Below are 14003 nucleotides of genomic sequence, written 5' to 3'. Positions count from 1 at the left end.
GAAGGTGCTGTGACTGAATGAACGTGTCAAAACAAGTTTGCAAAACTGGTACTATTGACATTTTGGCCAAATAATTCTTTGCTGTGGGGCTCGCTATCTTATGCATTGGAAGATGTTTAGCAGCACCCCTGGCCTCTACCCACTGGAAGCCAATAATGGGAGATAGCCAACAAACTCAAAATGTCCAAATCAATAAAGTTATTGGTGAAAATAAAAAAAATGTATCTTTTATTTTACAGAAAAAACTAAACAGACTTTTTGGCTAACCCAACAGTAAAGCCAATACATCATCATCATCATCATCATCATCATATTCATCATCCTCATTATTATTACTACCACTAATTTTGCCTATCAACAGCTGCTTGAAATATCAAGGAACTAAAATACAACTGCCAAACAACTGTCAGTTGCCGGAAACTGTTCAAATCACTTGCATTTTATTAACTGATGTACATTTTGTACATAAACTCCAACACTGGTGTTAACGGATTTCAAAGCTGCCAACATTTTGGTAAAAGCAGATCAAAGCAGTTTGGTGCGCCCAAATCAACTCTAATCACAACAACTGCATTTGAAGACACTCCCGTTTTAATGGAAATGCAGGCTGCTTAGGATTTGGTGCTTATCTTAGGTATTAAGTGGGGTCACTCTTCTCTTTGACATATTAAAAATTAACATATATTCAAAAAGAGTGCTGATCTTTGGGCACTTCTAAAAAGTAACAGCTCAAAGATCAACACTCCTACCTCTTCCAAAGCAAAGTGATGGACCAGGAAAAGAACATGATAATTAATTTTGTAAAACATCAATAAGCATTAAAAGGGGCAATACTGATAAAAGCAGGTGGGGTACAGGGGCATGTACGGACATCCACACCCTGCTTCATGTTCAGAAACCCTTCTGAGTCCCACAGCTGAAAGAAGTATCATGGATTGTTACAAAATAAGTAGGTCCAATCCTGCTATCAAATGGCAGAACTCAACAGGAAGATGTAAGACACACATTCACACACATATATTAATCTGAGATTTCATGTTTAACCTAAACTATGAAAAGAAAGCCATATGTTTTCTTGATTAGCATTGTTTTTTCCTAGATACCCAAATCTTTCAGAGTCATTGGCAAATTAACTTTTATAAAAGGAAATCCTTCTAAGAAATAGAATTTCTGGGCTTTGGGATATCTTGAACAATACAGCATTCAATATTTTGTTTAAAATCTTAACTAGAAGCATATAAATACTGGTAACTTCCACTAAAAGCCCAAGTTTGGCATACTTTATGTTTTAAGACTCAGGGTGATTAGCTGCCAGTTGGGGAAAGATATTCTCCGTACAGAAAGGGAAATTTTAAATAACTGATCATTACCTTAAAACAAGCATGGAAAGAGCCAAAATCTTTGCACTTTGAACTTCAAACTCTGAAACCTGACTACTGGTAAAAAGGCAGACTCTCAAGTCTGTTCTTTAAATCTCATATAACCTAAGTACAGCCCAAGGTAGGAGTCCTTGATGGGAAATGATGCCATGACCTAATAGTTCCCTTTAGGAAGTCTGGCCAGGAGAACCATTCCGAGCTATCCCTACCCTCTAATAAAGTCAAGGCTATGGGTCAGAGGATATACTCTCTTGTGGAGATACATACATATATATATACATACATATATATATATGTATGTATCTCCACAAGTTTACAACAGTGTGGTCAACTCTACTGTTTTGCTATTAGTTAACGAGTGATTTTGATCTGAGGGATAGGAGTCAATTTGGTTCAGATTCCTAGAATTTTTCTCTAGCTGATATATGATCATTTTACCCTTCTACTTGGAATCCTCTGGGCACTTCCATTTCCCCAGCTTTCAAGACCCTTGACAAATGGGCTAAGTCCAGCTGTCGGGCATCACCTCCTACCACTGGCTAACATATAACCCACAGTTCTGTCACAGCCGTGTCATTTTAATCCACACGAATTGATACATGCTGATTAACTGATTAATGTTCCCCAGGAAGGCTCCTGTCTCCACTCTTTCTCTGCCTAGAAAACATCTATTTATCTGTCAGAGTCCATACAAGTGGAATTAAATATTTCTCCTCAGTTTGCCATACACTTTATTCATATTACTGAGTGTCACTTAGCACACTGTATTATGGCTAGTTATAGCCTGATAAAACAGGAGACCATTGGAGAAAAAGATTCCATCTTATTTACATTTGGACAATAGTGATGCTCAATATACATTTCTTGTATTAGAGATTAACTAGATTTTAATACCTTGGCTTGTGAAAGCAGTCCTAAGTTCAACCCTTGTTCCTCTCCACCAAGACATTTTTTAAACTCTCTGTACTTTAGGTTCACAATTTGTAAAACAGAGTTAAAAGTACTGACCTTACAATACTGCTATGAAAATAAACGAGCCCTTGCTGGTGTGTCTCAGTGGATTGAGTGCTAGCCTAAAAACCAAAGGGTCGCCAGTTCAATTCCCAGTTAGGGCACATCCTTAGGTTGATGTTTCTCTCCCTCTCTTTCTCCCTCCCTTCCCCTCTCTCTAAAAATAAATAAATAAAATCTTTTAAAAAAATGAAACAAGATGATGGATATAAAGCTGCTTAGCACACAATACATTGAGAATAGTAAGCTATCAGTAAAATATAACCATTACTACAATTAATGTCATTACTTCTAGACTATGTACATTAAAAAGGTCCAGTACCTTCACCTGAGTAAATAAATCAGTATGTATTACTAACATGGAAAAAGAAAAATCACCATGAGTCCACAAACATAATACCCTATCTTCTGGCTTTTTCCTCTCTGCCTCCACTTACACTGGGATGTTTATTTCCTACAACTGTTTCAGACATTTCTCCCCTTCCCCAGTCTGTTGGGGGAAATGAAGGACGATTTCTGGAGCATCGATGACCAGGGAGGTATGTGGTTAGCATGCTTAATCTGACCAGCTAGAGGTCTGTGTGGATCACTAAGGTTCCGAGGAAGGAGATACAGGTGGGATTTCTGTGAAAGGAGATGCTCAGCAGGGGATGTTTCTGGACACAGAGGACACAGTGTCTGGAGGGTGTATAGGATGCACCAGTGACAACATAATTGGCACATGCTCAGTTCTAACCCTTAGGGCTGAACGTCTGGTGTTGGTCCTTAGTAAACAAGGAGCAGAGAGCAAAGAGAGCAGGAGGGAAGGATGGAGAGAAAGAGAAACCACCCTATGCTTCTGTGTTTAGTTAAAACACTGAAGCCCTTTTCCTGCTCTTAAAAAAAGATGTTTTATCAAGTAAAAGAATCTGAATTTTCTGGCTAGTATGTATCCCCCTGGCCCTCTTTTTCAAACGTCAATGTGACTGAAGTGACACTTGTTCTAAGCTTAGGGCCTTAAGAAGACATGCAGCTTCTGTTTGCCTGCTCTCTGGGAAGTCTGACCAAGACTACTGCAATGATGAGCAATCACATGGAGAGAAGAGAGGCTATGTGGAGGAGGATCAAGAGAAATGCAAATTAAAACCACAATGCGATACCACCTCACTCCAGCTGGAATGGCTCTCATCAATAAATCAACAAATAACAAGTGCTGGTGAGGATGTGGAGAACCCTTTTGCACTGTTGGTGGGAATGCAGACTGGTGCAGCCACTGTGGAAAGCAGTATGAAGATACCTCAAAAAATCAGAAATGGAACTGCCTTATGACCCAGCAATTCCACTTCTGGGAATTTACCTGAAGAAACTCAAAACACTAATTTGAAAGATTATAAGCACCCCTATGTTCATTACAACAATTGCCAAGATTTGGAAGCAGCCCAAATGCCCATCAGTAGATGAGTTGATAAAACAACTATGGGACATGTACACAATGAAATATTACTCGGCTGTAAAAAAGAAAATTTTACACTTTGTGACAGCATGGATGGACCTGGAGAACATTATGCGAAGTGAAATAAGCCAGTCAGAGAAAGACAAATACCATCTGATTTCACTCATATGTGGAATCTAATGAACAAACTGAACAAACAAGGAAAATAGAGACAGACTCATAGATGGATAGCAGATGACAGCTCTGGGATAGGAGGAGGTTAGGGGGTGGAGGGATCTAGCAAAAAAGAAAAAGGACCCATAGACATAGACAACAGTGTGGTGATTATGCGGGGGTGGGGGGAGACGGGAATATAAAGGGGATAAATGGTAATGGGAAAAAGTACAATATAAAATTTAAGAAGAAAAAAACCAAAAGATGCCCCAGCCAACAGCTACTATGAAGTCCCAGATGTGTGGAGTAAGGTCATCGTGGATCCTCTAGTCATACTCAGACACCAGCAGCTGATACCATAAGGGACACACACAAGCCCTCTCCAGAGTTGTAAGCAAAATATTACTGCTGTTTCAAATCACTAGGTTTGGACATGATTTGTTATGCAGCAATAGACAACTGAAATAGGCATCTTATAATTCATTCTCATTCATATTCTCTCTCTCTCTCCAATGCTTACGTGCCTGGGTTTCTACACCCCCTTTCAGTATGGTGTTCTACTTATTCCTGGGTCTCTCCCAATTTTATTGCAAGGCACAGAGTAAATACCTTATATAAAACATTGTTACCAACATGAGAAAATATTATGCCAGTAACTGTGGCGGACATATACTTAACACCTGTGTCAGGGCTTGTTGCAAGCAAGAGGACATATGCTATCACATGCTTCTGCGGGGGAGGGATGAAAAGATGCTGCTGGGAAGCATTTCTTCAAGTGGGGTTTCAGAATTTTGGTGAACTTCTGACACTAAAGATGGAAAACTTGTCACTCCAGTACATTTGTGTATGTATGCTCCTAGAAAGTTATAGCCAAGGCAAAAGGAATGCTCATTAAACACTGTTACCTAGGCTTGCCGTACTATGGATTTTACAAAACAAATCTCTGACGTTATTCATCTGAGGACATAAACATGCTCTGTATTTGATGGCTGAAGTTAAGTTTTATTGGCAGGAAATCCAAAGCACTGTCCTCAGAAAGTCAGCAGCAGAGGATGGCCGTGGATGCTTGGGCTCCCTGGGAGGTAAACATCACAAGCTTCCAAAGGAGGCCAAGGCAGCACCTGCTCACTTTATACCACATGAGGCCTGAAGTTATATTTAAAATGGAGCCATGCTGCCTTATTTTCAGTTGTTTTTTTACCACAGAGACAAACCTGATTAATATTAAGGATGCTCTCCCCAGGATAATGTACACATATACAGGTCTCGCATATAACTTTGGTACATCATGGACACCAGATTAAAAACTTCTATTAAAGGGGTGCGCTAGCTGCCTCAGGACTGGAGGCCCTCAGCCCAGGAATGTTTTCACTCACACTCCTTTGTTGGTTTCCACAGGAATATAAATCTCACTGTGATTCACCCCACTCTCTCGCACAGACTAATGAAAAAGAACATAAAGTGAAGCGCTGCAATACTCTTAATACGCACCGCACCAAGTCCACAGCAGGCAGTCACGGAATGTACAATTCACCCAACTAGATGAGTATTCTCACCAGTCCTTGCCCGTATACTCACAGGCCTGGCCGTGCATTTCATATTTCATTTCTATTTCTATAATTTGTGCCCAAGGCAGGATGGCTGCTTGTTTACCCAAGTTTCAATATTGTTATTAGCAGTATCCGGCCCTTTTTCTGTCATGCTACTTTCAAATGTGTTTTCTAGCTTTCAAGGCCTGAGGACACCAAAAACAGTTACAGTTCAAAAGCCATCAGATTCCTTGCTAGAAGCTCAAATATGTTCTTTTAGGGACAGGAAACATAATCAAACACTTACTCCTTAACATTTAATACTATTTTACTTAAGAAAAGGTTAAGTGATAAAGTGTACTATTTTGGGAGAGGGGCACATGTGACATTCGGGGATGGATGTGGGCTATTTTCAGAAAATTCTGTTGAGACTGCTAAAAACAATGGTTTACACTTACTGAACCTTACTACCTGCCAGATTCTTGAATACGTTCTTTGCATAAATCATCTTATTTAATCCTCACAACAAACCAGTTGAAGGAAAGTGGCATAATGGCGAGATGGTCACCAAACTTGCTCTCCTCTCCTCTGAGTACAGTTACGCTGCTTTCCCAGCCTCACTTCCTCCCCACTGGGTGACGAGACTGCCGCACAACACGGGGGCTTGCTTCCAGCAGGGTGAGCATGTCCGGAGACCAAGGCAATGTTACAAGGTCTTTTGTGACTTGAAGTTCGATGTGGGCATGTAAATGAATTCCAGCCAATGGAATATAGAAGAAAATAAGAAAAGCATACTCTAGGCTTGGTCCACACAAACTTACCCAATCTCTCATGTTCTCATTTCTTCCACCAAATGTCTGATGGTAGAGATCTGCAAAGCAGGAGGCAGAGCTACAAGATGGGAGGAACCTGGGTTGCTGAATCACTCACTGAACAAGACGCCACCCTCTGTATACCTGCAGCGAGCTGTTATGTGAACAAGAGATCAGCTTCTGTCTGGAGTCACTTGATATTTGGGGCTGTTTGTTACAGCAGTTAGACTATACTAAAAGTACTTCTTTTTTAAATTGTTGTTCGAGTACAGTTGCCTCCATTTTCCCACCACCACTTTCCCCCACCTCCCATCCTTAATACTTCCTCTCTTTGGCTTCTTTGTCCATGGGTCCTTGACACTGTTCCTTGACAACCCTTCCCTTTCTTTTCCCCATATCCTCCTCCACCCTCCCCTCTGGTTACTGTCAGTTTGTTCTTTATAAGAGTACTTTTTTAAAAATAAGCATAGAGAGATTAAGCAATCTGCTCAAGGTCACACAGCTACTAAGACGTAGCAGATCTGAATCCAAGTGATTTGTTTTTAGAAACCATATTATTAATTGCTGTTTGATTATTTTCCCTTTTTACTAGTTCATTTTTATCACACATAAGAAACTTCTTCTATACAAAATTTACTATATTTGAGGGAGGTGGTTGGAAGGGGGTCCGAAGTTTGGGATACAATGAAGATAATTTCTTCAAATAATTTTATTTCTATATTCCTATATTAATCATGTAAGAGGGAGGCTCTGCCGCTTACACAACTTTGCAGGATACTGCTATTACTTTGTGAAAGTTTGTATTCCAAGGTTCTTTAGTGGTTGTTGATGCTCCATAACAACTTATGGCCAAAACTTTGTGGCTTAAAACATACTCACTCCCTGCTTCTGTGGATTAAGAATTCAGGAGAGGCTTAGCTCGGTGGTTCTGACTCAAGGTCTCTTATGAGGTTGCAATGAAGATGTCAGCTGTGGCTGCGTCAAGCGAAGGCTTGATCAGGGCTGGAGGAGTCACTTCCAAAGTGGCTCACTCCCACGTCTGGCAAGTTGGTCTGGTTGCTGGCAGGAAGCCTCACTTCCTCCCCATGGGGTGACGGGACTGCCTCACAACACGGGGGCTTGCTTCCAGCAGAGTGAGCATGTCCGGAGACCAAGGCAATGATACAAGGTCCTTTGTGACTAGTCTCCAAAGTCATACTCCATTACTTTTACCTATTCCCACTGATCAATTCCTATTGATCACATTGGGTTCAATACTGGGATCTCTTATTCACATGGGAGGAAACTGCAAAAGGGAGTGAATATCAGAAGACTAGGATCACTGCGAGCCTTTCTGGAGGACAGCTACCTCAAGAGCCTGCTCATTCATCCAGCGCATATGCACTGGGTTCCTACTGAGATCTGGGGACAGAGCAGTGAACAAAACAGACAAATGTTTCTGCTCTCATGAAGCATACATTCTGGTGGAGGTCAGAAAGGCAATACATCTAATCAGTGTAAATTATAGAGTGTGCTAGGAAGTGGTAAGTGCTATGAAGAGAGAGAGAGCAGGGTCAAGGGGAGGCGGAGTGCTGGAGGTTGGAACTGCTTGCAATTTTACATACAGAGATCTAGGTAGGACTCACTTGGAGGCCTTGAAAGTGGTGATGAAACATGCCATGTAGTTATATGGAGGAAGAGTGTTTCAGACACCGGAACAGCAAATGCAAAGGCCTTGCAGTACAAGTGGATGCCATGTGTTAGGAAGAGCAAGGCAGCCAAGGGAATGAGATAAGTACCAGAGGAAGAAGAGAGACCATGTAGGACCTTCTAGGCTCTTGTAAGGGCTCTTTCCCTCGGTGAAATGGAAAGCCACTGGATAGTTCTTAGCAGACAACTGATGTGATTTCACTTAACATTTAAACGACTCTCATTCTGGTGGCTGATATCAGAATAGGCAGGCCAAGGGTGGGAACAGGGAAGCAAATTAGGCCCTGGCTGGTGTGGCTCAGTGGATTGAATGCCAACCTGAGAACCAAAGGGTCACTGTTCAATTCCCAGTCAGGGCACGTGCCTGGGTTGCAGGCCAGACACCCCGCCCCCAGTTCAGGGTGCATGAGAGGCAACCACACACTGATGTTTCTTTCCCTCTCTTTCTCCCTCCCTTCTCTCTCTAAAAATAAATAAATAAAATCTTTAAAAAAAAAAAAGAAATCCAGACAGGGGATGATGGTAGCTTATGTGAGAGTGTTATTAGTGTAGGTAGTGATAAGTGATCCAGATTTATTTTGCAGGTTACCTACACAATGAACTCACCATTCTAGGTACAGTTTTTATTTAGAAGAAGCACATTTTATTTGACACCAGAGCTGTGGCTGTCAAATGGTGCTCTAGGGGACCCCAGAGCTTCTGAGAAGCTTCATAGGGATTTGCTGTTAGGAGTGGGACAGATGAGTGAACCATCATGTCCCCTACCCGTTTTGTAAGGGCAGCTCTGTGTTGACATACTTCATTATGAGACGTAAGGGAGATATTCTTAAGAAAGACCAAAATGCCACAAAGGAAGAGACAGACCACACACACCCACACAGACACACAAAGAAAAAATACACCATTTATAAAACTGAAAGGCAGAGTACAGATTATGAAAAATATTTGCAACACAAATGAAAATAGTTCAATGTCCCTAATATCAAAAAATGTTATAAATTCGTAAGAGGACAACCAAAAGTTACAAAACAATGGGAAAAGGACATCTTCAAAATGAGACATAATAATAGTATCTTCTTCATCAGATTGTTGTGAGGATAAAAAGACAACATATATAAAGTACTTAGCACAGTTCCCAGTACAGAATAAAAGCTCAATAAATGTTTACTGCTGTTGCCACCATAGCCACCATTGCTGCCACACTGCCATCATGAGATGATTATCGTCACTGCTGTCACCACCACCATCAGCAACTTCATCACCACCGGAGTTCTCATCAGCAATGTGAACACTGGTCCCCACTGAATGCCAGTTCCAACTCAGCCTCCCCCAAGGCAAATTCTTCACTCACAGCGACCAAGTACACCCATACTACCTTTTCATGATTTTCTATCAGGATCTCAATGACAATGTTCTGAAATTTGATATCCATGATGGCTGCTACTGTTTCTTCCTGAGGCCGCAGCAGGGTGGGTCCAAACACCACGCCAAGGTTTGCCACTGTCATCAAATTTTGCTTGTGGTTTTTAGCAACACTGGGAGAAAGGGGAAAAAAAGGCACAAATGAGAGAAATAGTGTACAAATAAGACAGCTGACTTCCCTCTACCTTTCCTATTTTTGAGATTTCTCATCTAGAAGGAGCCAGACCTTGGGATACCTTCTGATATCCTTGGAGTTCAAATTCAGATTTTTCTACTCCTATTTTCATCTATCAAAGCTTCAGAAATCTTCAGTGTTCAGGCTATTTAGCTATCTCAGGATATGACACTCCTTATCATTTCCATTTTGCCTAACCAACCAACCAACCAACCAGAGCAGCTACTTTTCAAATTACAAACCTCTGCACATCCAAATCCTTGTTCTGCAAATCCAGGTAACTGCTAATCCCACTTAGTTACAACTTCTATACGTGGCTGCTGCTTAAACCACAGAGATCAAGAACATTTTCTCTAGCTCAAATATAGAAACTCTTTTAAAAAAAGATTTTATTTATTTATTTTTAGAAAGAAGGGAAGGGAGAAAGAAAGAGAAGGAGAGAAATATCAATGTGTGGTTGCCTCTCACGTGCCCCCTACTGGGGATCTGGCCTACAACCCAGGCATGGGCCCTGATTGGGAATCGAACTGGTGGTCCTTTGGTTTGCAGGCTCGAGCTCAATCCACTGAGCTACACCAGTCGGGACCAAATAAAGAAACTCGATGGCTTTAATACATTTGCAACTATAGGCACAAAATAGACTTCATTCTTTAAATGGGCAGATCTGTGTACTTAAAAAGAAGTCAAAAAATTCAGCACTTTGGGCTCAGAGTATTAAAGCCTCATCACATGAAACATGTGGTTTACAGTAAGTGAAACATGTGGCATAAACAGAAATAAAAACACATGTATATGGCTGTGTTTAGATTGTCATTTATACTCAAAGGCTAAGAAACACACAGGGTCAGCAGTAGCTGGGTCCAAGTAACTTACTAAATACATATGCATATTTTTGGATAAGCAGCTACTCAAAACATGTATCTGAACTTTACACCCAGACCACCATGACCTAGCCATAAAACTTAATCATTCATTTGTTGGCCCTGCTTATAAAAATATACAAATTACCTATTGACAACAAATAAGTTAAAAGTTAAGTCCATTCAGTATTGTTGAGAAAATATTAGGGGCTTCCCTAAATCACCTGTTAGAAGAGGGAAACTATTCATTATGAGAAACTAGAGGGAAACTGGGCAGAGATGTCCATTTGCCGACATACCTCTCTAGCATTTAGTGCTATTTCTAGTGAGTATTTTTTAACAAAATGCTGTAAATGCCTGCACTGTTTTTGCTTGTATACTTCTATTTTGTAGGAGGGAAAAAAAGGTTCTACTGACTGAAGTGTTGGTTTTCAAACTGAGCCTTTACTGAAATACTATCTCAACCAATTTTATCAGCAGATGTGTACTTTGCTATAATTTTCTAGGGCTGAAATTTCCTAAAATCTCCTCCTCAAATAGGGGTGCGGGAGTGGTTAGCTCTATGAAACTTTAACTGTGGCATGGCCAGTTCGAAAGACAATTTGCTTCTTGATTGCTAAGCAACACCTGCAGCAAGGAGATTTGCCACTCATACACTGGCACATTTCTGATCCACGTAAGAATATTTTACAAGCACTTTTACTTTTGCATTCCTTCTAGTTTTCCAGTCTATCCAGAACTGCATCACATTTCTAGTCTGAAAGCCTCAATGCAGATGGTCACATTCTTACTTGACAAAGGGGAAAGACTTTGGTTTTGCACCTCAACCAGCAAGTATGCAAATTTAAAAGCTGCTCCTGTGTGCAGATGTGAATTCCATGCCCTTACATTTCCCCTCCCAGATGAACTAAGTCAGTAGACTTATCCCTCTTGTCACAAAAGTCCCTTGTGCAAATGAATCAACAAGCTATTTATGTATGAAAGCACTTCTAAATTGCAGACCAATATAAAAATATATGGTTAGGAGGATGATCATTTTTCACCATCATGCTTCTCAGCCCTCCCCCTGACTCAAGCAATAGCCTCCTAACTAGGCTCCCTGACTAGAGTCTCTAGGTGCCTAGTTTCAGCTGTATCACATCATGCCCACCACCAGTTACTGTCTAAAACTCCGCTCTGATGACAACATTCCTCTGCTGAAAGTTTGCAATGGCCTCACACCTCACTGGTTGTTGGGAGAGAACATAATGAAAACAGTGTATGCAATGTCTAAAGTGTTCAGAAGTGCTTCTATTTTTCGAGTGTTGATAATAATCATTATAAACCCTTGGTGGGCTCAACTGTTTTGAACATAAAGCCCAAACTTATAGAAATACCACACCTTTTCCCAAGTCGCCTCTGCCAATTCCCAGCTCTGGGTATCTAGGCAAGTGACTCAATACATCCAAGCTTTGGGTTTCTCATCTTTTTTTTTACCTTTTAACTGAATTTATTGTGGTGGCACTGGTTAATAAAATTATATAGGTTTCAGGTGCACAGTTCTATAACACATCATCTGTGTACTGCATTGTGTGTTCATCACCCAAAGTCCAGTCTCCTGCTGTCACCATTTACCCCCTTTACCCTCTTCTACCTCCCTCCTTAATCCCCCTTCCAAACTGTTGTTTGCATCTTAGGAGTTGTTGTGGGTTTGGTTTGGTTTTGCTTGGTTTAATCCCTTCATTGTTTTTTGTTTTTTTTTTAAGATTTTATTTATTTATTTTTAGAGATAGAGGAAGGGAAGGAGAAAGAGAGGGAGGGAAATATCAATTAGTTGCCTCTCACACACCTTCAACTGGGGATCTGGCCTTCAACCCAGGCAGGTGCCCTGACCGGGAATCAAACCTGAGACCCTCCACTTCACAGGCCTGTGTTCAATCCACTGAGCCATACTCCCTTTACCAGCCAGGGCTTCCTTCACCTTTTTCACCAAGTCCACAACCCCCTTCCCCTCTAACAGCTGTCAGTCTCTTCTCTATGAGTCTGATTGTATTCTGTTTGTTTATTTTGCTCATATGAATGAAATCATATGGTATTTGTCTTTGTCTGACGGGCTTATTTCACTTAGCGTAATACTCTCCAAGTCCACCCATGCTGCTGCAAAGGGTAAGATTTACTTCCTTTTATGGCTGAGTAGTTTTCCATTTTGTAAATGTACCATAGCTCTTTTACCCACTCATCTATCAGTGGAAACTTGGGCAGCTTCCAAATCTTGGCTATTGTAAATAATGCTGCAATGAACATAAGAGTACATGTATTATTTTAGATTAATGTATCAGCTGATTTCTGAAAAGAAACTTTGCAGGGTAGAAGAGATGAGCAAAAAATATTCAAAGTCATGAAAAGCAGCCAAAATTGCTCTCTACCCAGCAAAACTATCATTTAGAATCAAAGGGCAGATAAACAGCTTCTCTGATGAAAAAAGAAAAAACAAAACTAAAGGGGTTCATTATCACTAAACCATTACTATATGAAATGTTAAAAAGACTTATTTAAGAAAAAGATCAAAATTATGAACAATAAAATGGCAAAAAATACATATCTGTGAACAAATGAACCTAAAATACAAACTAAGCAAACAAGAACAACAGAGGCAGAATCATGGATACAGAGAGTGTTTTGATGGTTGCCAGATGGAAGGGGGTTGTGGAGGAGGGAATGGGTGAAGAGGCGAGGGGATTAAGAAGTACAAATAAGTAGTTAAAGAATAGCCATGGGGATGTGCAGTACAGTATAGGAAATGGAGTAGCCAAAGAACTTATACACATGACCCATGGACATGAACAATGGTGGGGGGTTGCCTGAGGGAGTGGGGGGTGCTGGGTGGAGGTGGGGCAAAGGGGGGGATAATCAAGACAACTGTAATAACATAATCAATATAATATAATTTTTTAAAGATCAGCTTTGGAGTCTTCCCTCCTCTTGAATTTTCTGGAATAGTTTGAGAAGGATAGGTATTAATTCTTCTTTGAATGTTTGGTAAAAGTCACCTGTGAAGTTACCCAGTCCAGGACTTTTGTTTGTTAGGAGTTTTATGATTACTCCTTCACTAGTTGTAATTTGTCCAGATTCTCTGATCCTTCTTAATTCAGTTTTGGAACACTGTATGTTTCTAGGAATTTATCCATTTCATTGAGATTTTCCAATTTGTTGACATATAGTTGTTTGCAATACTTTCTTACAATACTTTGTATTTCTTTGGTGTCAGTTGTCACTTCTCCTCTTTCATTTCTTATTTTATTTATTTGGGTCCTTTCTCTTTTTCTCTTAATGTATCTGTTAAAAGGTTTGCCAGTGTGGTTTATCTTTTCAAAGAACAAGCTCTTGCTTTCATTAATCTTTGTATTTTTTTTAGACTATGTTTATTTCTGCTCTGATCTTTATTTCCTTTCTTCTTCTCACTTTGAGCTTTGTTGTTCTTTTTTAAATTTTTATTTTCTTTAAAATGTTTTTGTTGTTCAGTTACAGTTGTCCCCATTTTTTCCCCATTGCTCTCCCTTTC

General features: G+C 40.3%; 1 protein-coding gene across 9 annotated transcripts in view; it reads right to left on the bottom strand.

Moving 5' to 3' along the window:
• ARHGAP26 (Rho GTPase activating protein 26) overlaps positions 1–14003 on the bottom strand; it is a 451541-nt gene that overhangs the window by 94827 nt on the left and 342711 nt on the right. For all 9 annotated transcript variants that reach the window (XM_045183872.2, XM_045183873.2, XM_045183874.2 and 6 more), the window contains one exon: positions 9381–9540. In XM_045183872.2, coding sequence (XP_045039807.2) covers positions 9381–9540 — 160 coding nt within the window. The remainder of the gene's footprint in view (positions 1–9380; positions 9541–14003) is intronic.

This window comes from Desmodus rotundus, chromosome 10 (genome assembly GCF_022682495.2).
Source record: "Desmodus rotundus isolate HL8 chromosome 10, HLdesRot8A.1, whole genome shotgun sequence".
NCBI classification, from domain to species: domain Eukaryota; kingdom Metazoa; phylum Chordata; class Mammalia; order Chiroptera; family Phyllostomidae; genus Desmodus; species Desmodus rotundus.
This window is presented reverse-complemented; position numbering and strand designations above follow the sequence as displayed.